The sequence below is a fragment of the Typopeltis vanoorti genome, chromosome 3 (genome assembly GCF_054136105.1).
Source record: "Typopeltis vanoorti isolate ZY-2024b chromosome 3, IOZ_Tvanoo_1.0, whole genome shotgun sequence".
Lineage (NCBI taxonomy): Eukaryota > Metazoa > Arthropoda > Arachnida > Uropygi > Thelyphonidae > Typopeltis > Typopeltis vanoorti.
In genome coordinates, this window is record NC_143551.1 from 148,771,183 (window position 1) to 148,797,909 (window position 26,727).

Genomic DNA, 26,727 nt, shown 5'->3' on the forward strand with positions numbered 1-26,727 from the left:
TTATTGTACTTCACAGATATTTTATTATCTTGATATATATTATATAAGGCGCTAAAGAGTTGGTTTGGTATTTCATATTCTTCCAGGATTTCCCATAGTTTTTCTCTGATAATTTTATCAAATGCTTTGGTGTAATCTATAAAAGCTATGTGTGTTTCTATGTTCATTTCTCTGTGTTTTTCAATTAATAATTTTAACGTAAATGCAGAGTCCATGCAAGACCTGCCTTTTCTGAATCCATTTTGCTCTTCTATTAATTTTGGGTCTACTATACGTTTAAGTTTATATGCTAAGATTTTTGCATATACTTTATAACAGGTACTAAGTAAGCTGATTCCACGATAATTGTTACAATCAGATTTGTGTCCTTTTTTCGTAGATGGGAATAACTATTGCTTTGGTCCAATCTTGTGGGCATTTTCCTTCTTTCCAGATCATATTGTAAAAGTTAAGTAACCTGAGTGAGAATTTAAGTCCTGCATATTTGATAAGTTCCAAGTTTATATTGTCTTCTCCTGGAGCCTTTCCTGTTTTGCTTTGGGTTAATGCTTCTGTTAATTCTTCTAGAGTGATGTTTTCCAAGTTATCAGAGATGTTTACAAAGTGTAGTTTTCTGTTTTGAATGTTTTCATCATACCATAGATCTTGGTAGTGATTTTGCTATGTTTCTATTTTAATGGTATTAATATCTGCTTTTTCTCCAGTTTCATTGCTTAGATCTTTGAGGATTTTATATGCATTAGGTCTTTTGAGCATACAGTCTCTTTCTAATTTTGTTACAAAATTGTTTATTTTTTCTGTTTATTCTCCTGCATGCTGCTTTTGCTATTGCTTTTTTTCTGTTGTATTCGATTTTTGATTCTATTGTTTTTAGGTTGAGCCAGTTTTTATATGCTTTTTTCTTTTCTTCAATAATGTATTTAATTTCATCATCGCAGTCCCTAAGGCCTCTTTTTCTTTTTCTTTGTTCCTAAACTTTCTTTGGGATGAGGAATGAGGATATATTCTAATATATATCCTCATCTATCTGAAAATGACCCTCTAGGGTCCAGAGAAGATTTACTAAATCAGTTTCAGGTCTATGGAATATTGGATATGAGGACTGATGATAGCAAATATGAGAACTGATGCTTCTGGAATTGGTAATCATGAATTTCAATACACTCTTGCACCTTGTAACAACTGTCACATTCATATTCAAGACCTCAGAAACTAGAGTATATTCAGTATTTTCCACACTTCCTCATTTGAAAGGCACCTGTCTTCCCACTTGCCCCTGCCCCAATACTTTGTTTCCCTTAATTATGTACTTTGAATCTTCTTTTCTCCAGGCATTATCTCCAAATTAATATGAGTGCAATCCATCTTATACAAGTTCTTTTATCCTTCACCTTCATTTTATAAAATGTTTATAAAAGTTTATAAATATTTTATACCAAAACTGCAGGATTACTATTTATACCATAACTGCAGCATTTCCACTTTGCTATCTCATTTTTGATATAAGTTGCACTTCTAACACTTAAAATCACTTTAAAAACATTTTTAATCTTGCATTCAAACTATAAACCACTCACATTTGGTAACAAGTAAATTTCATGCATGCAAATAATATTTATACAGGCTTTTCAACTTGAAAATGAGTTGAAAATGAATTTCATTTTGTATAAAGATGAAAAGTTCTCCCCCAAACCTCAGAAACTCAACTGTTTTCATCTTCAAACGAAGGAAAACATAGCATATTATGTATAGTAGATACATCAAAACTGCATTATCTAGTTAGGTTAATTAAAGCCTGCAGTTGACTAACTAGTCTTCTGGGAAATTCTAATATATAAAGGAAAATGGGATATAAATTTTCCAAAACAAACAAACAAATAAATAAATAAATATATATATATATATATAAATAAAATATTTTAATGGTGTATTTTATACTTTGAAGGCATCCAACATTGACTATAATCTTTAAAAAATTAATAAGGACAATATTGTAGATAATATATTTAAATATGTTGTGATTCTGAATTACTTACGCCATAATGACTTCCCGGTGAAGATGACGAATAACTCATCTGTTGATTTAAAAAATAAAACAATTTTCTTATTTTGGGGTCTAACTAAACACTGAAGAGCTTAATTGTAATATAAAAATCTGTTAAGTGCTTAAAGACAATTGATTTTTCAGAATTATAAAGCAAAACATTAAAAATTAATCAATTTATATGAAAATTGCCAGCAATACCATTTTTTTTTTTTTTTTTTTGATTTTGAAATGGAATGGGCTTATCCTTATACATTTCTTTCTGCAATTCTTAGAAATTTATCATGCAACAACTTTGGTACTTTCATATGGATAATCATATATTATCCATATGAAAGTATCAAAAAGATGTATCACCTTATTATTAAAATACTCTGGATCAGAAATAGTTGTAGAAAGTTTTTACACTTGGTTACAAAGGAAATTATACAAGAAATTATATTCTCGTTTAATCCTTTACATAAGTGTAAGCAAACAAAGTTTGCTTTGTGGGTCGTCTGACTTCTTTCTAGAGCAAGAAGTCAGTCATGCACAAAGTTTGCTTGCTTACACTTGCATAAAGGATTAAGCAAGAATATAATTTGTTGTACAAGTTACTTTGTAATCAAGTGAAAAAAACTTTTTATTGGCTCTTCTAAGGTTCTTCTTCTTTCCTTTACCCACCTAAGTGTATACCAGATCCAGTGCACCTATCCCACATAGGTAAAACATGATATACAATCCCAAAACAAAAAGAACACAAGTGACATATCATATGCTTTCATTATGGAAAAGCAAGTCTTTCTGACCATGCATTTCAAACAAGCCAGATTGACTGGAAAGTCACAAATTCCTTACATCAGACCAAAGCGTGGTATGAACATAAATTCAAGGAAGCCCGTGAATGATAATCCATCAACCCAATCTCAATAAAAATAATGACTTAAAATCCCAAGGATTTGGATGGCTTATCTACAAACCTACATAACATTTTGCCAAATCTTTGTATCATTAATTTTCTCTAAAGCCTGTCTCTCCACTCAACTTATATCCACTTAACACTATCATCTTACTGAATCAGATATACTTGCATTTGTTCACATTAAATTTTCTCCCCACTTCCATGTCCACTTTTCCAATATTTTAAGATAATTTTCTGTATAGAACTAAGTTGGGCAGATTAGTCAACTAATTTTCCCAACTTTACATTAGCAAAGAGAAAGTTTACTCTTACTATTTGAACCTAAATGATTCACGATAATAAATAGCAAGAGTCCTAACACTGAATGTTATGTTCAGTGTTAGAACTAAACCCTGCTCCTAACAACACTAGTTTCTGAAGGCTCCTTCTAAGCAAGATCTGATCTCCTACAGATGTCAATCAATTTCTTTCTATCTCATTAGGTAATCATCAATACTTCTGATACATTTTAATCTGTTGTTGGTTCCTATGTGAAATGCTATCATAGTCTTTGCTAAAATCCAAGTATATCAAACATCATAACCATTAATCATCTAATTTGATTGGATTTATCATCCAATCTCCCTTTAATGAAACCATACTGTGCTATGCTCAATAAGTGAGGAATAACTCTTCTGAACTAATAATCAGTAGGTACCTATTGTTATCACAGCAACTTATAGAAAATGGTCAAAATGGATTATTTAACCCTGACATAAACCTTATGGCTGTCCTTATGCTTTTTCTTTTAAATTTCCATTCCTGTGGTATCTTCCCTGAGTTGAGACTCAAGTTATACAAACAGGTCGAAGGCCTAGCCAATTCAGCTGGATATTCCTTTAGCATGCGTGCTGATATTCCATCTGTTCCTATTGTCAAATTCTTATCCAGGATATATGCAACAGCTCTTCAACCTCATTCTTATGCACTTCTATCTCTTCAATCAATGCAGTAATATCACTGTACACCATGTTATATGCACCTAATTGATATATCTTAGCAAAATGAGCACTCGTAAATTTAACAATCCCAAAAACTACTAACAGAAGAGTATATTTGCATTCAGTAGGGTTATTCTTCCATATTCATTCTTTCTTTTACTTCACATAATAATAAAATTCTTTTGGTCTGCCTTTAGCCTGCACAGCCAATTTCTTTTCATATTCTGATTAGCTCTCCACATGATACTCATAATTTTCTGGCCTGCATGTTATACATTTCATAACTCCTCTCATTTCACATCTTCTAATGGATCTCTTGCTTAATAAGGTTGCACATCAGTTTCACTGCCACTCTATTTGTTCTTCGAACTCTAGGGATACATTCAGATAGTGCCTCATTTAAGCACTTTTTCAAAACATCCCATGTATTGCTGATATCTTTTCCCTTCAGTAAATGAAACCATGGGATAAAGATAATATTATCCTAGGTTAGTTATAATTTCCAGTTTTATAGTTCTTCATGTAACCTGTCCTAACTGGAATATCTATATAATTAGCTATCTGAATGAAACAATCAAAGAATGAAAGATAACCACAAAGAAGGAACCCAAACAGAAAATTTTATTTTAGATATAGTCTGATTTAGATACACAATGTTAGATAGTGCTTGGTATGATGTTTAGGGCCACCCTCAATGAGTAAGGACTCAATGGAGTAGCCCATAATAATACCTTACGCTTTGCAGATAACTAAGTGATATTTGGAGTGACTGAAAATCTACAAAAAAAGCTAAAAAACTAAAGAAAAAAAATTCAAATGAAAAATGTTCATCTCAACTAAAATAGTTATAGACAATAAATAACTAAGCAAGTCAATAATTTTAATCATTTGGGCTATAAATTAAGTTAAAATGAAGATTTGGGTATTTGTATCAAAATTAACAATTCCACTAAAGTAAATAAAATGAACAATAAGAGAAGAAAAGAAAAAAGAATCACTGCAACAGAAAGAAATACATGAGAAGAACAGCAGATTGTATGAGATAAGAACTAAACCAAACACCAATAATGGAAAATTAAAAGAAAAATTCAGAATTAACTGGATAGAACATCAAGAATGAATTATACATGAAAAAATGCTCAGGAAGATAATGAATTAAACACCATATGGTTGAAGAAACAGAGGAAGACTAATGAAACATTGGGCCAAGACAAACAGGCCACAATGCCTAGATTCATGAAAAGAGGAAAAAGAATCTGCTTCCCCCCCTCACTTTTTAGATGCATCTCTCTGCTTTCAAGGCACAGCTTTCTTCTCAGAAACTAGTTGCAAAAATTATTAAATACATTCCCTTCTCCTTATAACAGTGCTCATCAGACAATGGTCAACGAGAAGAGTTGCCAAGCAACCAAAATACTTTTCTCTGAAGAGCATTAAAATTTTTTAGAGATTTTAGATGTAACCATCCCAAATGCGACAGCAGTACCTACAGGTGAAGTAGATATGAGATTTCCCCAGAGAATGTAACCAGACAGGTAAAAAGTAACATCTTGAGTGAAAGAGAATGCCAAGGTTTCTGAAAGCGAAGGATTCTACAGAAGCAATGTGACCATACCATGAATGGCCAGGAGCAAACGTCAGTCTGAGAAGAGAGAGAGAGAGAAATCCAGTCCCAACTATAAAAATGAGTCGCATCAAAGGCAAGGGAAGAACTAAGATTTGTTTTTGTGGGTAAAAAAAAAAAAAAAAAAAAAAAAAAAAAAAAAAAAAAAATTGTCCCGAAAGTAAAGAAGGTAACCAGGCCATCATCACTCAATTGCAGGATATAGAAATCAGTGCCTGGGGCACCCACTGTAGATGATTCCGAAGAGTGAAATGTAGGAACACCCAAAGTGCTGCAGGACAATCGAGAATGACATCATAAGCAAAACTGCAAACAGGACCGGAGGCTAGTGAGAGCTGGTAGTTTCTATATATAAGAAAGAGCGTGCAGAGTCCGAAGAAACACCTGAAGCAATAGGAAAATTTAAAGAGAGAACTTACAATCAGTTGCAGTGAACAATTTGAGATGAAACTGACCACTAAGGTAGGAAGGCAGACCACAAGATGGCAACCTGCAGGAAGTCTCCAGTACTAAACCCTATCAAATACCTTGGAAATGTCAACTGCAACAGCACAGATTTCTCCAAACTTTTTGGTGTCATGTGAACATAGGCAGGTGAGGAGATCAGCTGTGGTTTCTGACTGGCAAAATCCATATTGGTGACCACTGACAAGTTGGCAATCAGAGAAACTGACCATTGCTTATCCTCTCTGCCACTTTAGACATGTGCAAGGCAAGAACAACAGGTTAGCTCAAAGGTGCATGATACCCATGAAACTGGCTTCACATGGGCTTAAGCACAAAAGTCCTCATGCCAAGACTTTTAACATGTAAACAAAAATAATATTTTATTTACAAATATTGCAGCTTGAAACTAACAAGCCACTCTCGGTATAAGAATAGTTGAACAAGGGAGAAAGAATGCTAACAATGGATTATTTCAGAAGATAGCACCACATGAACACATAACGTGACTACATTGAGACAAAAATAAGATACTAAAAATTGCAAATGACTAAGGAGACCCTAGGATATTTTTGGTAAAGACATACAATCGATTCAAATTTGGCAGTTCACTAAGGCTTGGCACTTTCCTTAAATAAACATTCATATTTAAAGTGATATCAATGAAGTAATCAGGTTCATAACCAGAAGACTATGTCCAGCATCCATACCATGCTGTGCTGAGCTGGACTTTTCAGGTTTACTATAAGCAATGTAAGACTGATGTTCCTGTAGTTGTTTTTCCACAGAACAACCAGTTTGTCCATAATAAAGCAGATTACATTCACCATTCTTATGAATAAAAAAAAAAAAGTTTCCACATTCACTTCACCAAAATCTGTGGACTAAACAGCAATAAAATCAATGTGCACCACCTCTACAGTCATCTAAACCAGAATTACTATTCCTATCAGAACCCCATCTGGCAATCTCAACAGCCATTGTCTACCTCAACTGCCCAAACTATATATTACACAGCTCTTTCTGCCACAAGGGTGGCACTTGTGCATTCAATCAGAACTGACATACCATGCCGGACCTCAAATCTTTGAATCCCACTGTTTGATCCTTAGCTCAAAATTTCTTTACCAAATCAACCTGCTCTTTTCATATGCTCTAGCTATCTATCACTCTCCAAACTCTGTCAATCACTCTATCGTTCTCCAAACTCTGTCAATCACTCTATCTCTCTCTAAACTCAACTTTTTTTTTTGTCATTAGTGACATTACCTCAATAGTGAGGTCATCCTTCTTGGATACTTCAATGTCCATAACTCATATGGTCCCTTCAACAGTTTTACCGATCAAGCAGACAGGGATGCGAAGGTATTTGCCATTAGCAATGACCTATCACAGATCATCAATCTTGCTACCAGAATACCTGACAACCACCCCTCCAATTTGCCAACATACCTGACCACTTCTTAACAAGCTATCCTTACAGGTATACTGTGGTTGTTGGTTCTCTTCTTGGTAACTCAGACCACCACCTCATACAAATCTCTTTTGTCACTGAACAACCTTCACCCATCAGTTCACAGTCTCGTGTCCTTTGGCACTACAAGGGTGTCAACTGCAAGGACCTCTGTGACTTCTATTCCTCCTTCTGATGGTCCAACTACTGCTTCAGTTCTTCTGATCCACACACCTGCTCAGACTGAATAACAGAAATCATCCTCACAGGAATTAAGGTTTTCATCTATTATTCCACACCAAATTCTCAGCCACCATCCAATCCAAGCCTTGGTTCTCAAAAAAGTGTGCCAATGCTGTAAAAGAAAAAAAAAAAACCTCTGCTTACCATGAATGGCTCAAGACCAAAATTCCAGCTGCCTGCTCTGCAACTTGCAAGATGCAAAAGAGACTTGTATGAGGTTGTGGCCAAATGCTGCAAACTCGCCTCATGCTCAAATGGCAGTCGCTCCTACTGGTCCTGTGTCAAGGGCAATCATTGCAAGGTGTGCGAGAGAGATGGAAACGACCCAGGTTTCCACATCACTCTCATCTGGATGGTACTGTAGTTACCTCACCTAAAGACAAGGCCAACTTACTTTCGAATTCCTGTATTGATGACCTGGGCAAAGTTCCCTCCACTCTGCCAAGAATGGCTCCTCTCATGTCTCCTATAGTCCTCTGACAAAAAGAAATCTGAAGAATCCTTAATAACCTGAACACAAACAAGAATCTGGTCCTGATGATATCCCACCTATTATGTTAAAAAACTGTGCTCCAGAACTAGCACTTATTCTGTATTGCCTCTTCAGTGTATCCTGTTCAACTAGCATCTACCTTACAACATGGAAACAATTCCACATTCACCCCTATCCCAAAGACAAATGTTAAAAACAACCAACGAACTGCCATCCAATTGTTCTCACTTCTGTTTTCTTTAAAATTACAGAGGTCATTAACAACCAACTCCATAATTTTAGAGAGAACAGAAGTGAGAGACACACCAACTAATCAGTGACCAACAGTATGAATTCTGCCTCTCACAATCTACAGCTGATTTTCTTGCTTACTCCACCCACCTCTCGATTCAGGCCATGGAGAAACTCACATGGTTGCCCTCAACATTTTAAAGGCAGGTTTGTCACATGGTTTTCAAAGGATCAGGTTTAGCACATGGGCCTACCTAACAAACTGCCATCCTATGATCTGCCTTCCTCACTCTGTGACTGGATCACCAACTTTATCACTGGTTACATGTCATGATTATTATTATTATTATTATTTCGGGCTACTCCAGGGAGTTCTCAGACTCATCGAGGGAGGCCCTAAACATCATGTCCACACAACTATTCAACATTCCCACAGTATCTATCATACCTTGCCTTGAACTCGCTCACTGTCATAGCACCCACAACAGACTCTGGCAGCTTATTCCACTCATTTACCACTCTAAAAGTAAAGAACCCAGCTCTAACACCCTTGCTAACCACACTCTTGCCCAGCTTCCATAGGTGTCCCCTAGTTCTCCCACCACCAGTCCTGATCTCAAAAATATCCTCTGAATTAATCCTATAGAAACCCTTTAGCAATTTGAATGTCTCAATCATATCTCCCCTTTTCCACCTATCAACTAGTTTCTGCAACCCACAAATCTTCAACCTGTTCTCATATGGTTCATTCCATAGACCTTCATCTTAGTCACTCGCCTCTGGATCCTCTCCACCTCCTCCCCATCAAGAAGGAACCGAGGTGACCAAATCTGGACACAGTAGTCAAAATGAGGTCTTATCAAGGCTCGGTACAGAGGTACAATAACTTGCTTATCTCTGCTCGTCAAGGTATTTTTCAACAACCAAGTGAGTTGATGAGCTGATTTAGCCACTTTTGCAATGTGCCTCCTAAACTTCATCTCCCTATCCACCAACACTCCCAAGTCCTTGGCCTCATCAATCTCTTGGAGTACAGTTCCACCAATGTGGTATACTGCTGCCAATCTTTTCACCCCAAAATGCATAACCTTACATTTTGTCACATTAAATTGACATGCATTCTCCTTAGCCCAGAACTCCAATCTATCTAAGTCATCCTGCAAGACTTTGGCATCTTCTGCATTCACTATCGCCCTACCCAACTTTGCATTATCAGCGAACAAATGAACTGTTCCACTTAGATCCTTCCCTATATCGTTAATGAACAGATTAAACAGCAGCGGTACAAGAACAGAACCCTGCGGCACACCATTAGTCACAGGCCGTCTTTTGGACTCTACTCCTGAATAAACTACGCTTTGATATCTCTCCATCAACCACTCACCTATCCATCTCACCAACCCTATATCCATTCCCATATGTTGTAGTTTATGGATTAGAATTCCATGTGGTATCCTGTCAAACGCTTTTGCCAGGTCCAGCAGTATCACTGTAAACCCATTTCCCTTATCCGTCACCTTGTTATAAAACCTGAGCAAGTTACTGAGGCATGATCTACCCTTCACAAAGCCAAGCTGTCCCCTGTACAGTATCACATTTTCATCAATCCATTCCTGTATTTTTCCCTTGACCACTTTCTCCAAGACCTTGACAACGACTCCTGATATGCGGATCGGTCGGTAATTTGCCACCATAGTCTTGGATCCTCCTTTATGCAGTGAAACTATTTCCCCCTCTTTCCATGCCTTCGAGACTAAACCAGACCCGAGACTCAGATTAAATAACATGGTCAAGGGCACTGATAATTCCTTAGCCGCTTCACGCAAGACCCATGCCGGTATACCATCCAATCCCACAGACGTATTCACATTAAGGTTCTGTAATAGACTATTTACCTCCACTTCATTCATCACAATTCCCATATAAACTAATGGTTCCTTCATTTTTTCAATGTCACCACCTGGATGATATACTTTTGCAAAGTGTGCGCTCAGTAACTCCACTATATCGACTGGTTCAGTGACCTCCTTACCATCGTCATTCTTTAAAATCATTTTGCCATGTACAGTTTTTTTCTTGCTTGCAGCATATTGAAAGAACTGTTTGGGATTCTCTTTTTTTGCTTGCATAGCTAGTTTCCTTTCATAATCGGCTTTTGCTGTTTTTACCACACTCGTTACCCTTCTGGCCTGCACTTTATACCGTTCGTGTGCCTGCAGGTCACCCCTTTCTTTAAATTCCCTCCATAGTTGTTTCTTTTTTTGCAGCTCAAGCTTAATGGTGTTATTCATCCATTTAACCCCCTCCTTGTTTCACTATTCGGACCTTAGGTATACAATCAGCCATAACCTCTTGTAAATGCTCCTTGACCACTTCCCATGCTCTATCGACGTCCAGCCCTTGCAGTTGTACATTCCATGGCACTGATCCAAGCAATCTACTAAGCTTGTCAAACTTGCCAGCATGGTAATTCCACATATACCCTGTCTTAATCAAAAATTCCACACCTTTAGCTACCTCCCAGGTCAAGACCTTATGATCACTCTCACCAATAGGTGGCAACATGGTCATATTCATTACAGTCAAATTGTGAGATGCTATTACCAGGTCAAGCACTCTCACACCCCTGGTATTTTCAATTACATGCTGTCTCAGATAGTTATCCCTTAATAGTTGAATAAAATCCATTTCCTTCCTCACATGTGTCCTCTGCTCCTTCCAATCAATGTTACCATAGTTGAAATCCCCCATAATAATTACCCTCCTTCCACTCATTTCATCAATTTGTTTATGCATACTATCTCCACCATCAATTCCATCACCTGGTCTATAGCACCCAACTGTATATTTTATTCTGCCAGTCTCAATCTCACACCAAATAGCCTCAAATGAGCTCCTTTCACTATCCCGCAATACAACTTCAATTCTCCTTGGTTGCAGTTCACAGCTATCATCAATAGCACTCCTCCCCCCCATTTTATTCTCTCTGTCCGTCCTAAACACACTATAACCTACACATTCTATCCCACTAACTATATCATCTTCTGTCAGCCATGTTTCACTAATGTCACCAACCTGTTGCCAGGTAGAGCCAATCAAGGCCAAAAATTCTTCCTTCTTGTTCCTAATACTCCTGGCATTAGTATACATGAAATGCAGTGATCCCTTTGTCCCACCCCTATCTTGATGCGTTATTCTAAATGTCCCATTCCCATTTTTTGTCCTTAGTGTTGGCTCAGGTACATTATATACATTTTTACACTCAACTGTCTCACTGAAGTTTGCATATCCACTCCCCCCCCCTCCTTGGTAGCTCTAGTTTCCCTGGTTCTGCACATCCATTTTCACTTCATTCAGCAACACTTTTTCCAGTCTCCGCACACCAAGTCCATTCAAATGCAGGCCATCTATCTTATATAAGTCCTTTCGCCCATCAAACTCATTTCACACATCCACGAATTCCACACCACACCACACTGTCTGCATAACCTGCGCATAATGTCATTTGCGATTATGGCCCTCCTCCTAAACTTCTCTCTGTCATACCGCAGCAACAGACTCACCATTTTAACTCTGTCACTCTTTTCTTTCGCTACCTTTAACAATACTTTCAAGTCCTCTCTCATAAAAAATTTATCACCTTTCAATTCATTCGTACCCGCCACAATTATTAATTCTTTCACCCTCTGTTTTTGCACTCTAATACTCTCACTTACATCCTTAAATTTCGCACCCGGTAAGTACGATTTAGTTACACTCCCATCTATCACTCCTCTTAATAACGAGTCCCCATACAACACTCTTTCCTTCATTTCAGAAACTCTCCCACTCTTACGCTGTTTATTTACATTAGCCGAATCACTCTGGAAAGAGTTTTGCAGGTGCTCTAATTGCTGCTGCGCATTTTGTATCACTGCACGCAACCTAGCGATCTCACTTCCTACAAATAATTCCTTATTTTTTTTATCATTCAAACCATTTTCTCTTTCTGTATAGTTGCTCTCACTCTTTCTTAGATCAGCGCTCTCATTGCCATCTTGTACATCGCCATTCTCTATCAAGCCACTATTTTCACTCTCATTCTGGCTTTCTTCAACCATAACTGTCTCACAACCTGACATATACTCCAATTCCTCACTTTGCTTACACGTTCTGCACATTCTCCCACCACTATCACTTTCAATCCAAACTCCAGCCTCATTCGGGAATGCATACATTCCACACACATCACATTGGACAAATTCTCTCACATTATAGTTTTTGAACAATGGCATCGTATTTTTGGACGCCATTATCTTACGTCGCATTGGCGCTATATTCAAATCTATGAAACGTATCGTTAAATACTGAATTAAATAACAGAATTCGCACCAAAATCACACAGACACAACAAACTACCAAAATTAGACGATGATGGATGGTTTACTCTCCTCAGATTTCACCACTAATGCAAGAGTACCCCAGAGTTCTGTTCTTTCACTCACTCTCTTCCTCTTGTATATAAATGACCAGCTCTCAGTGACTTCCAATCCTATCCGCAGCTTTGCCAATGACAGTACACTTCATTTCTCCTTTTTCATTTGACAAACCTTGTAGTGCTCAAGTATTAAAATCCTCAAGATCTACCACGACCAGTGACATGAATTCATATCTCCTAGCTATATCCCAGGGGCAAGGACAACCTTGTAAACTTCAATGCCACCAAAACTCAGCCCTGTTTGATCTCCTGCAAGAAAGAGCCTGCATCCCTCTCCCTTACCTTCAGTAATACTGAGATATCCAAAACATGACCAGATTTCTCTTCTTAGACTGATCTTTCCTGGTACTACCACATTTCAACTATAGCTTCTGGAGCTGCCAAAAAACTTGGTGTACTTTTTCACACAAGACACTACTTCACACCTTCACAGCTGCTAACTGTATACAAATCCCAAATTGGCCCAACCAAGGAATATTGCTTCCATATTTGGGGTGGTGCACCAAAATCCTCTCTAAGATTGCTCAATTCTATCTCTCTCTCTCTCTGACAGACATTCAGTTTCTACCTTGTTCCGCTTCTACAGATGATTTCACGGACAGTGCAGTGCTGAAGTGGCCACTATTATTCCTCCACTCTCTTCCAAAATCATTAAAATAAGCGTCACTGCTAACAACACCCCTCACTGCCTCCTCTTTCATTCTATCTACTTCTGTCCTTTGGAACAGTCTTTACCACTCTGCCTTCCCCAAAGATTACAACTCTCAGCTGTTTAAGAATAATGTGAACAGACTCTTCCTTTCTTCTATTCCTTTTGCCCACACATGGCACTAATGTGCTATAGGTCTTGGGGCCTTTCGTATGTGGATCAGATATATATATATAAAACATGGAACTTGGTACACACCTAGAAGGGTAAAGCGAGGCTATCTGTCATTAAAGGAAGGTTGCCATGATGACAGTTTATTAACAGAAAAGAATGTTGGTATCAAGTTATATGTAATATTCTTGAAACGGGTTCAGAGAACACCTCAGATGTCAGAATTCTTCGTATTGTTTCTTTGTTTCTTGGGAAAACTATTTTTGATCATAATATTCTGAATACTAAAAGTTCCCAGCTGAAAGGGTTGGAACAAACAACATGCATATAGTTTAGAAGATTCCATATAATGGTGAGCTTTCAGGAAGTAGGATGAGCTGAATTATATAGTATATAATGACCCTGAAAGTTGGTTTATGATGAACAGAATTAGTAAGATAGGATGAAGAAAAAAGCAAAATTTCTAAAAGAGTCAATTTATCCTCTTTTTCAACTTTCATTGTAAATTTTACATGAGTATGCAGAACAGGAGTGTATCTTTCGGATGAAGCCAGATTGCAAATATTTCTTTACGGTTACACAGTGGTCAGCATTCATAGCGAAGAATTTATGGAGACACAACACACATGTTAGAATAATTACTTTATTTAATATTAGGAGAGTAACACATCCAAAAGGATGGTTGGTTGTTGAATAAGATATCCTCAAAATGTTACACATGGCAATTAGCTAATGTAGGAGAGAGTGGATTGCCTATTGGAGTTCCTTCTATTTGTTGGAAGAGTTTATTTTTGTAACCGAAATAGCCAGAATGAATTACAAAGCCAAACAGTTTAACAATATCAGACGATAAAGACATTTGACAGCAAATGAAGAGTAACATCCAGTGAAACATTGGTGATTAATGATTCCACATCTAAACTGATCATAAAGTCAATGGTATGATGAGGATAACTATTAATTTTTGCTAATATAATTTTTTAAGTAATGGCATCATTTAGTTGGAAAGACCTGAATTATAATCTTTATAAAGTTTTTCAAACAGTAAGTTAAGCTAGCCTCATATAGAGCATAGTTTTTTCTGGCTTTCTTCATCATGGAAAACAGCCATACTGACCAAAGAACATATACAAACAGGTTCTGCAAATTAGGATTAATGCTCTTTCATGGTTCACAGACAATTCATCATGGGAAAATTCATTGCAATTGCAGAAAAAATTCACTGAAAATGTTATTCACTAGAATATTGAAATGATACTACATTGATATCGATATATGAAAAGCAAATGCAGTGCAAGATAAATTTCACAAAATATAGTTTTTTATGTATTTATATATTATTTATTTATATTTTAGTTAGATTTTCATAATATTTTTATTCTTATACAGTGAAAGTAATATTTTATTGATCAGTGAGTTTCCTAATTTCTGTTTCATCTTAAAAAGTTATAAATATTCTTTCTTACTTAGATACTACACATTCTGTTGATGGAATATTTTGGACAAATTACAGTTGCAGGGAATTTGATAAACTCCAGGAAGAGACATAGAAAGTCGGGACATCAACACAGTTTATTCAAAGAAAGCATAGAGGTCTTACTCCATTGTCTTAACCTGAATCGGAATGACTATATCTATATCAAAAATCTGGGAAAGCCTAATCAGGATAACTAATTAAGTTATATTAATTTTAAGTTATTTAATATTATTAATTAATATCTTTATTTCAATCATGTCTCTACTTAAAAATATTCCCTTTAATACTTAGTGATATAACATCATGCGGCTTATTCTATTTTTAAATGATCTATTGTTAGTATTCCACCTTGTATTTTTTTTTTAAAACTGTTCTTGTAGTGCCACTGAAGATGGCCTGCTATTTCCAGACCGAAATATTTGGTTAATTAAATATCTTTCTTGTGTTTACGTGCATATATTATTCAGTCTTTATGTCACAAGTATCCTTAAACAGACATATTTATACGTTCAGCAAACAAAAAACAGACTAAAAATTTTACTAAGCCCAAATGAATGGACACTTTTTTCAGAAAATGTCCAATTACGTATCAACGACTACACACAATTAATCGAAACTCATCACATAAAAAAAATGGAATGCCCTAACAGGCCCCTATAACAACAAATGTGCAGTTCCAACTCTTCGGATAATATCACCACACAACCTACAACAAACAATTCAATTATAAATCTATCACATTATAACCTCACACCTGATGAAATCACCATCCTAAACAAAGATCTGAACTTTGCAATATCTCCAAATATGTATCAAAAATAGACATTATTATTGAAACCCAAGTCAAACTGGAAACAGACCCCAACAAAGAAATAATATTCCAAAAAATAAACAACATCTTAAATAGCAAAATAAAAGTAAAATCCGATATTATGCCAAATGTACAAAAAGCCCTGATATCATTAAAAAAGAACCCGAACATAACAATCACAAGCAGATAAAGGCGACAAAGTAGTCATTATAAACAAACAGATCACCACAACAAAATAACAGCCATTTTAAATGACCAAAACACATACCAAAAAGTCATAAATGAACCAACCCCCAACCTCATAAAACAAATTAACAACACCCTACATGTTCTAAAAAATCAAAACAAGATAGACAAAATAAAAATGAAAAACGCAACACCCCACACCACACGTACCCCTTTTATATTTGAACAAATTAAAACCCACAAAGACGGTTACCCGGTATGCCCAATAGCCTCATACAAAAACACCACCACATCACCCTTATCGAAATTTGTAGCAAAACTACTCAAACTGCAACTAACCAAGTCGAAATCAATGATAAAAAACACAGACGACCTATTCCAAAAAAATAAAAAACCTAACTCTATCCCACAAAGACATCCTCACTTCATTGGATGTAATTTCGCTATACACCAACGTAAATGTCCCCAGAATGTTAGTACACACACTATTCACGGAAGACCTCACCTTAGATTCATGAACAAAATTAACACCCAGTGATATCATAAACCTAATCAAACTATTAATATCAGCAAACTTCTTTAAATTCAACAAAAGCATTTATATCCACATTTTTGGACTCCCTATATGCCAAAATATTAGCGAACAATTAGTCGAATTATTCCTATCACTTATAGAATCACACCTACTCAGTTCCCCCATCCACCCAGCATCACCTTTCGTGGCCAATACTCAATGTATTGGAGAACCAACATTTTCTATAGTGAATTTTAGTCTGTTACTTCAGCAACAAACTAAAATTCACTATAGAAACAGAACATGAAAAATCCATAAATTTCCTAACTTGACATTAATTAGAACAAACAACAAAATAGCTGCAAAAATATTCCACAAATCCACACATATCAGAAACCACCTTCTTTAACTCATACCATCCTTATTTTACTAAAAAAGTCAGTCATCATAGCACAATTTATAGATGCTTAGAAGTTTTCGACTACATGTAATTATCTCAACACAGAAATAAAGAAATTAACACAGATTTTTAAAAACCGAAATTACCCAATGCAGCTAATAAGTTAGCTGTGTTGGGTAATTTCGGAAATTCAAACCAGCAAAAACCATATGCCAGATGCTACTGAATAAAAAGAAAACCAGCAACATCTTACAAAGGTATGTCCGAATTATTCTTCCTATATATTCTTCATATATCTGTCTTTAAAACATAGTAATGCCCTAAAAATTGAGTAAAAAGCCAATGACATTATAAAAAAGTGGTACCTAAACAAAAATTGGCTAAATAGCTACAGATTTATATTTTGTAATCGGAAAAAAATTCCTTTATATATATTAAATAACTTTCATCAGAATATAAATAACATAATAAATATAAATTCGGTTATTACCATGTTACCATATTATGTTTCATCAATTTACTAAACTATCAGAAACAATTAATAAAGAAAGAGCCATACAGCTTCATTTTAGTGATGTAAATTACACAGAAATAGTGGATATTAAAGATCCAACATTATTTCAAAACCAAATGTTTGTATGATCAAAATTATGAAAGTTGTTTAATTTTGGCCAGAGAGCTTGTGAGAATACAATCCTTGGCAAGTTGCTTTAGCTTGCACTGCTGATCAAGCATCATATATCTTCGCCTTTTATTAGTGAGCAACCTGTTTCAAACTGGTTGGTTCTCTTCAAAGACCAAGCAGAGAACCAATCATAACTATAGAATAACACGTATGCCATAGTAAATAACTAAGAAAGTTAAGAAATAAAGATATAAGAAACTATAAGAAAGAGACCCAACCAGTTTGAAACAGCAGTCAGGCCAGTGAAACCTTTATCGAATGCACTAATAAAAGGAAAATATATAAATGCTTGGCCAGCTGTCATGTTCTTTTAAGCAGCGCAAGATAAGACAACTCTGATGCCAAGAATTGCATTCTATTAAGCTCCCTGGTCAAAATTATGAAACTTTCATAGTTTCTACAAACGTTGGCTTTGAAATAATGTTGGATCTTTAATATCCACTATTTCTATCAGAAACAACTAACAACTACAAGCGATCACACACACAAAAAAGAATTATGTCCAAGTGACATTATGTAATTTTAGAATGATAGAGAAAAATAAGAAAAGTTTAGCTTACTGTTGATGTGCTTGGTTGCCATGGTCTACCTCCTGGAGCAGGCCTAAAAATAACAAATGATATTGTGTTAAAAGAAAAAAATTAATTACAATTTAATTTTTTTCCTCTCAGAAATAGTTAATCCTTAATTAAGCAGCAAACTCAAATTCAACATCAAGAGAGTTCAAGATAGGTATAATAAACAAAAAAGTATCAAAGGAAAAGAAGTTGAGCCAAAGAATTAGATGTTATATTCAGGCAACAATAATGATCAGGGAAAGCAAGGAGCAGCTACAATATTCAACATCAACATGAAGATAATGTTCTGAAATAGCAGGGAATATCAAGTAGAGTGATGTGGGTGAACATCAAAATAGGGAATTCTAAAATGAGACTTATCTGACCTATAATTCCACAGAAGTTTCTAAGAAAGAAAATGAATTTCTTTAATTATTAGAGAAGGCAGCTGACACAATGAAAATGTTCCTCGTTGGAGATATGAACAGCAGAGTAGGAAATGAATGGCAAATGTAAAAATATTTTGGAAAATATTGGAGAAAAGATCACAGTAAAAAAAAATGGTAAGTGCTCTGGATTTCAATTTCTATTCAGAACATGGACTAGTCATTATTAACACAATGTTTCAGCATAAAGGTGAGCACAAATTCACATGGAGAGAAGATACAAACAACCGAAGTCTTACTATTATATTTTACTCAGGACAGCAATATCATCATGCTGGTTCAGGGACATGAGTATGCAGAGAACTTGAAACTGTGACTCAAAAGTAAATAATGATCACTATTTATCCTGCTGAAAACTAGTGATCACTAGTTTTCAGCAAGAGAAAAATGAATAGCATATTGAAAAGAAAAATATGCAACAAATTTTTTGAAAAGAAACAAAGTTCAGCAGCTTTCAGAGGTGATCTATAGACCAAAGTATACAAATATTATTGGTGAAAAGATGCAGGGGGTTTGAAAATAATCAAACCTTGAAGACTCACAGACAAACTAAAGGAAGTATTGAGGAATTCAGCCAGAGAAACACATGAATTTGTCTACAAGGACAAAATCTGAACTCCACGGTAGACTCATGAAGTTAAAGAGACAGTCATAGAAAAGAAGAAAGCAGGGCAAAAGTTTGTAACAAGGAAGTGAGCATGTACTCTAAGAAAATATAAAACAGAAAAATGTATGAAAGCAAAGCAATGTGCAAAAGTAACTAAATAAAAGTCCTGGGATGACTTTCGTAAGAATATAGAAGAAGGTAGTGAAATATTGTAAATGAGACAAAACGTGACAGAATTGTGTTAGAAAAAACCATAAAAAACCTGAAGTGTAGAAAGGCAACTGGAGTATGGTATTCAACTTGAAATGCTGCAATATGGAGGTCTAAGTTTTATAGGGCTGCATTATATAATTCAGAAAGACTAGTTAGTATGTTGAATTCCAGATGATTCTAAATAAATGGAATATAACTTAATGCAAGAATTACAGAGGAATTTCCTTATTGCACTTTCCAGGATTTATGAAAGCATACTTAAGAAGACATTAAGAAAAACTGTGCAAGAGAATCCTGGAGAATGCACTGGGTTCAGGCCAAATAGAGGTTGTCAGGAACAGATTGAGACAGTGATGAGAAATCATGAGAATATAACAGGATCTGTATTTATTTAAGTGTTGTTGATTAAAAGTAGACATATGACAACATGGCAAGAGAAAAGTAGTTCAAAATGCTACATATACAGGGTGTTCGGGATAAATTTGACATATTTATAATTAATTATATTTTTCAGTAAGTTACATGTATTAACACACACTTCTCTTCATTTAAAAGTTTGGACCCTTCTTCATTCATATACAAGATGTCAGAAAGGATGGATAGCTGGAACCCACCTGAATCATGGAAGAGAATAACTTGTATCATGATGATTCGTGCCCGCCATCAAAATAAGGATATTACGACTGCTGCCCAATGCTCCCTGAATACAGTAAAAACAATCAGGCATGAACTAGAGACTTGCAATGGTGACTACGAGGATGTAGCAAGAAGAAAGATCCCTAGCAGATGATCTGATTGCGTTCGTACAGCAGAATTCCTCGCAAATCTGCAGGAACAGGTGTTGAAGAACCCTGGCATTGGAATTCGGGCTTTGTTCGTGGAGTTGCTAACTGTAGTCAAGCCCTGGATAACAAGGGTAGCCAATGGTAGGCCGTATGTATGGCAGCAGGATTCGTCCCCTTGCCACACCTCTGGGAAAAGTCAAAAATGGTTGTCTGAAAATTTCTACGACTTCACCAGTCCAAATGTTTGGCCTCCAAACTCCCCAGACCTTAACCCCATGGATTATTTTGTATGGGGCGCAGTTGAAAAAGACACCAATCGCACTTCCAGTAATACAAAAGCCCAGTTAATGGATAAAATTAAAACAGTTTTTGCGGCCCTTCCCAGGGAGACTGTAGCATCAGCTTGTTCGAGGTTCCGAAGCAGAATTGAAGCTGTGATCGATGCTAATGGTGGTTATTTTGAGTAAATCTTGTTGATAGTATTGTAATTAACTCTGCCTGTAATGTTTTTTGTCAATTCATTAAATTTAATAGATACAAAGAAGATTTTCTTTTTCCTTACGAAACTGTCAAATTTATCCCGAACACCCTGTATATAGCATAAATGAGACAGGATATTACTTTGAGTAAATTATAGTATTTTAACAGTCTAATTTATACAAAGCAATACAACACATACACTAATTTGTAAGTCAAAAAGACAGTCTTCTTGTCTTAGAAATCAGGTGTACAACATGGACCTTAACTCCACTGTTATTCATCATCTATATGGATCCATAATTAAGGAAAAGTGGCATTAAATCAGGTTTGGATATGTTAATTTTAGCTCTTTACTTCATGCAGATGATGTTATACTCTTAAATATGTCCAGTACAAGTTTGCAAGCTTTTTTAAATCGAATAACTGTTGTAACAAGTATGGCATGAAAATCAGCAACATAAAGGCAAAGAAAGTGAAAATAGGCATGAACATGGAAAACTTCATTTGCATTTTGAATGGAGAACCTGTAAACAAGTAAAACATTTCAGCTATTTAGGCACACTATTTTAGTGAAGATGGAAAATTAAATATGAAAATAGATAACAGAATAAACAAATCTGGTATTGTGAGGAGCTAACTGAATTAATTTAGGAATAAGAGAGAAATTAGCGAAAAAACTAAAGTAGAGTATACAAGACAGTATTCAAACCAATTTAAACTTATGGATCTGAGAGTTGGTTAGAAATAAAGCAGATAATCAGAATACAGACCACGAGAAAAAATGGCAAAGCAAACGGATGGCATCAATAGCAGAATCATATTAAAAATGAAGATAACAGGAAGGAACTTGACATTGTTAGCATTCAAGAAATTGTGAACAGAGCTCATTTCAGATGGTATGGTATGGTTACGTCGTAACAGAATGCGAGACGAAAGATTAGCAAAGCAGGTTTGATACCAGTGTTAGATCCTGAATGCAGAGCTTTACAAGTAAATTCTTTATTCAGGATTTAACATGACAAACTACTACTAATTAAGGAGATATCTGCACATCAGCTAATAATTATAAAGTGTTGTTTTATGTCTTGTAATAATGTATAGTCCATGTGTGAGATATAGTGAGAGTTATTGCTAGGTTATTTGTAATTCCCAAGTAAGCTGTCTAGTACTTTGCGAAATTCCGAGAAAAGTTTATAATAGTAATCCGGAATAATCGCGTATAATCGGTACGAGTCGAGCGTAGCGATGGAGGCTATACCTACGTGGAAATATGATGTCAGAGCGCCTACCTAGAATAATGTAACCGGACAGGTTAGCGAGAGTGTAGGATCACCCAAGGGGCATGAACGATGGGGTTCGTGGTTGAAAACTGCATTGAATAGAGGGCGCCCGAATAGGGCGAATAAAAGACGAAGCATGCCGTTTTACGGGGCTTTTTGACCTTTTGATCTAGGAGTGCCGGATTCGAGTTTTGGGGGGGAGTTGGTCAGAGGATTCGAGAGAGAGCGGTGGGTCTTCTACGGTAATGATGGATGGCAGGTTCTTTTCTTGAGAATGCTTGAAGATTTTCGAGCGGAGCTGATCGCGATATGACGGCCTATGTGGAATCGAGCCTTAACAGAATGTCCCATTGGAGAAAGTTTCCTGCGGAGTGGTAGACAGCACGCAGCAGTCAGAAACGATTAGAAGAAAAAGCGTAGTACATCGCCAGGCGCAAAGACAGCCGAAGAATATGCAGTACGATAATCCAGACCTACATGAGATGGCGGCATGAAATCTGAAAGGATCCGGTAATGTAAGAGTTTTCGCTCTATGTTAAAATTTGTGTGTTGTAACTAAAGGACACTAGTAGAGAACTTTTAGTGAGAATTTGACTGAATTAATTAAGCCCTTGTGGAGCAAAGAAGAGTTGTTAAAAAAAGGCAGTGATTTGTGAATGGCTATACTTGCTTAGATAAAATTTAGAATTAAGGTGATAGAGTATTAATGAAAGTGTTCAATAAGTATTCTGTGAGTAACTTGTGAAAGGAGTTATATAGTAGTAGTATTTTGCTTAAACCTAATCCTTTCATAATTGAAGGATTTAATTTGATCTGATTCATTGTGATTTAGTATAACCCTTAACTTAGAGTGAATTTTGATTCATTGAGTATTTAAACTTAAATAACTGTAAAATGTTTTGTTTTTCCAATAAACATGCTTTGTACCTTATACCTGAGTTATGCCTGATTACGAATTCAAACCACCACTTATGAAATTGAACCTTTTGGGTGGGAAGGAATTTAGATATAATTGTTTAAGTGAGATTCGGTCTACGACTGCTAATTGAATCTGCACAGCACTAGCGTGAGATAAATTATTGTGTGTATCCTTTTAAATTTTGAATTATTTCCCTGAACAAGAGTCTCTTCTGTTATAGGATATTGACTGGCGCAGTGAAATATAAATTTTGCCAATATCCGAAGAGGAAATAAATCTGAATTAGTATTTTAGGAGCACGACAATAGATTAGAAGGAGAGTTATTATAGAGGTAGAATAAGATATAATATAATGAGATAGCAACATAACAATAGAGTAGCTGGTAGGACTTTGATTGTACAAAGTTTTGAGTAAGCAAAAGGATAGATTCTAGAGACAGTAAGTTGATGTATAATAGGATTGGACTTACGATTTACGATATAACATTATATGAAAGTAAGGATATAACAATAACACAGCCGGCAAATTACAGATATAACAATGGCGCAGTCGACAGGATGTGATTAGGGGCCCCAGAATTAAAGTTGACACATCCTTAATCACTGTAAGTTTTTGATATCGTATCAGGCAATCAGGCATTTATTGGAATAATTAGAATTTAAGAAGATTACATTGTGTTGAATTGTAAGATGAATGCAGATATGTCCGTACCTACAAGCTCAGAGTTTCTTAGAATGATTGATCCCCTACATGTGTTCCCACAATTTTCTGGAGAGGGAGATGATTGTGTGCACACATTCTTTAAACACGTCGAGGAGCTCAGAGAAATGGGCCGATGGAGCGACATACAACTCCTCATGCTCATACGTAGAAGGCTAATGGGGAAAGCGAAGAAAGTTCTTTACTCACAACCCACCCTAAGGAGAACCCTGAGATATGAACAATTCAAGGAAATTCTGATATCTGAATTCTCAAAGAAGGGAGGAATTGTTCAAGTACTTGCAAGCTTTACAAGTGCTTCCAAGGAAAAGGGGAGAGAGTCAATACTTTTCTCAATAGAATACTGACTCTCACACAAGAAATGAGGACCTCACCAGAGGATCGAGACCACATTGAGTGGGTAGCGCTCCAACAATTTCGAACAGGCCTCTCCCATGAACTGCAAGAATGTGCACTCCAGAATGGAGCAGAAAGCCTTGATAAATGCTATGAGGTGGTCAAAGAAAGAGAGAGAGAATATTGGGGGACATGGCACAGATCACTGATCTAAGAAATTCAATATTAGAAGCCTCAGGAGAGGGGGACCCCCCAAAGGCGAATCAAAGGAATTGAAGGAAAGCTCTGCAAAATGCAGAGCGTGAGCACCACAGAGATGCAAGATGAAGAGAACCTTACCTTGGTTGAAGGTTTCATAGAGAATATCCCTTGCAATTTCCTCTTAGACACTGGAGCACATATTTCGGTCATCCCTCATTCGCTCTTCAAAAAGCTAGGCACCCTGAATAATGATAGTTTGGTTGAACTTCAACAACCCCACAAAATCATGGGAATTGCCAGGGTGGAACTTTGTTCCACCACAAAAATTAATGTAAATATTTCTATGCCTTGTTTCCCCATAAGCGTTATACATGGACTGATAGTTCTCCCCGAGATCTCAGGCCTGGGCCACCAAATTGTGCTGGGATTGGACTTTTTGAAAAAAAATCAATTTGTGTGTGACTTTGTTAACCAATCACTGTCACTCTGTGGGAGAACTTTCGAACCTAAACTCGCTCCCGACAATGTAAGCAAAATAAGTCAGTCTCGTCAGCGTTAAAAATTTGATCATCTGTGTAGCCTTCATTCTCAATAAGCTCCTACAATTCATTTGAAATAATTCTGCAGTTTTAGTGTCAGAACTTGTGCTTTAACCTCGGATTCTAATGTTACGGAGTTCCATACGCTTTTTGAAATTGTAGAACCACCCGCGACTTGCTAGAAAAGTTTCACTGTTTGTACCTCCTTCATTTTCGCTTTCATTTTCTTTTATTTTGTCATATAGACTTGTCGCTTTTGCTTGGATTATCATTTGACTCAAAGGAATCTTTTTCTGATTACAATCTCCAATCCAGATCATTAGAAGGCGTTCCATATTTTCCATTGTAGAAGATCGATTTCTCGTGATCACTTTTGGCATATAAGAAGCGGTGTTCATTCCATGTTATTTAATCTTTTCTTTGCTCTGAATAATTGTTCAGATGACTTAAAAGTATTGCAGATGACTTATTCGTTGAATTCTCACGTGCCATTTTAGCAAAAAAAGCGCCATTCCAAAATTTCTTCTCTAATGTCAACCACTTGAGTTTTTTTTTTACTCCAACAGTGTCTTCTTTGTTTTGTCCCTTTTCACTCATACTTAAATAAAAAAATATTAAATACTAATATTAATATACCAATTGAATAACTACTGCATAAACGTGGCTCTCGACTGTCACTTGCCATGCCTGGAGTCGCCGGTCAGTGTTGAAAATGTTAGTGTAATAATAAAAACCGCATTAGACTAAAACCTGCATTGTTCAAAACCGCGCTGTACAAAGTATTCCTGTAGTATGAATTCTTAAGTTGTAGCAGACTGGAAATGGATAACAGGTTGCTAGCATGAATAATGCCTGCAGTTTATTCCTTAGATATGAAAGTAGTTTTCTGATAGATATTAAGAGTAATGATATATTGAGAAACATAATATAGTTAGTGGGATAGAATTTGTAGGTTATAGTATGTTTAGGAGGGACAGAGAGAGAGAATGAAATTGGGGGAGGGGTGTTATTGATGATAGCTGATGAACTGCAGCCAAGGAGAATTGAAGTATTGCAGGATAGTGAAAGGAGCTCATTTGAGGCTATTTGGTGTGAGATTGATACTGGCAGAATAAAATATACAGTTGGGTGCTGCTATAGACCAGGTGATGGAATAGATGGTGAAGATGGTATGCATAAGCAAATTGATGAAATGAGTGGAAGGAGGGTAATTATTATGGGGGATTTCAACTATGGTAACATTGATTGGAAGGAGGAGAGGACACATGTGAGGAAGGAAATGGATTTTATTCAATTATTAAGGGATAACTATCTGAAACAGCATGTAATTGAAAATACTAGGGTTGTGAGAGTGCTTGACCTGGTAATAGTATCTGAGAATTTGACTGTAATGAATATGACCATGTTGCCACCTATTGGTGAGAGTGATCATAAGGTCTTGACCTGGGAGGTGGCTAAAGGTGTGAAATTTGTGATTAAGACAGGGCATATGTGGAATTACCATGCTGGCAAGTATGACAAGCTTAGGAGATTGCTTGGATCAGTGCCATGGCATGTACAACTGCAAGGGCTGGACGTCGATAGAGCATGGGAAGTGATCAAAGAGCATTTACAAGAGGTTATGGCTGATTGTATACCTAAGGTCCGAATAGTGAAACAAGGAGGGGGTTAAATGGATGAATAACACCATTAAGCTTGAGCTGCAAAAAAAGAAACAACTATGGAGGGAATTTAAAGAAAGGGGTGACCTGCAGGCACACGAACGGTATAAAGTGCAGTCCAGAAGGGTAACGAGTGTGGTAAAAACAGCAAAAGCCGATTATGAAAGGAAACTAGCTATGCAAGCAAAAGAGAATCCCA

General features: G+C 36.2%; 1 protein-coding gene across 5 annotated transcripts in view; it reads right to left on the reverse strand.

The window, feature by feature from the left end:
* LOC150108648 (single-stranded DNA-binding protein 3-like) overlaps positions 1–26,727 on the reverse strand; it is a 511,764-nt gene that overhangs the window by 155,017 nt on the left and 330,020 nt on the right. For all 5 annotated transcript variants that reach the window (XM_090416121.1, XM_090416119.1, XM_090416120.1 and 2 more), the window contains 2 exons: positions 18,344–18,386; positions 2,037–2,075 (listed from right to left, as the gene is read on the reverse strand). In XM_090416121.1, the coding sequence (XP_090272247.1) occupies positions 2,037–2,075; positions 18,344–18,386 (82 nt within the window). The remainder of the gene's footprint in view (positions 1–2,036; positions 2,076–18,343; positions 18,387–26,727) is intronic.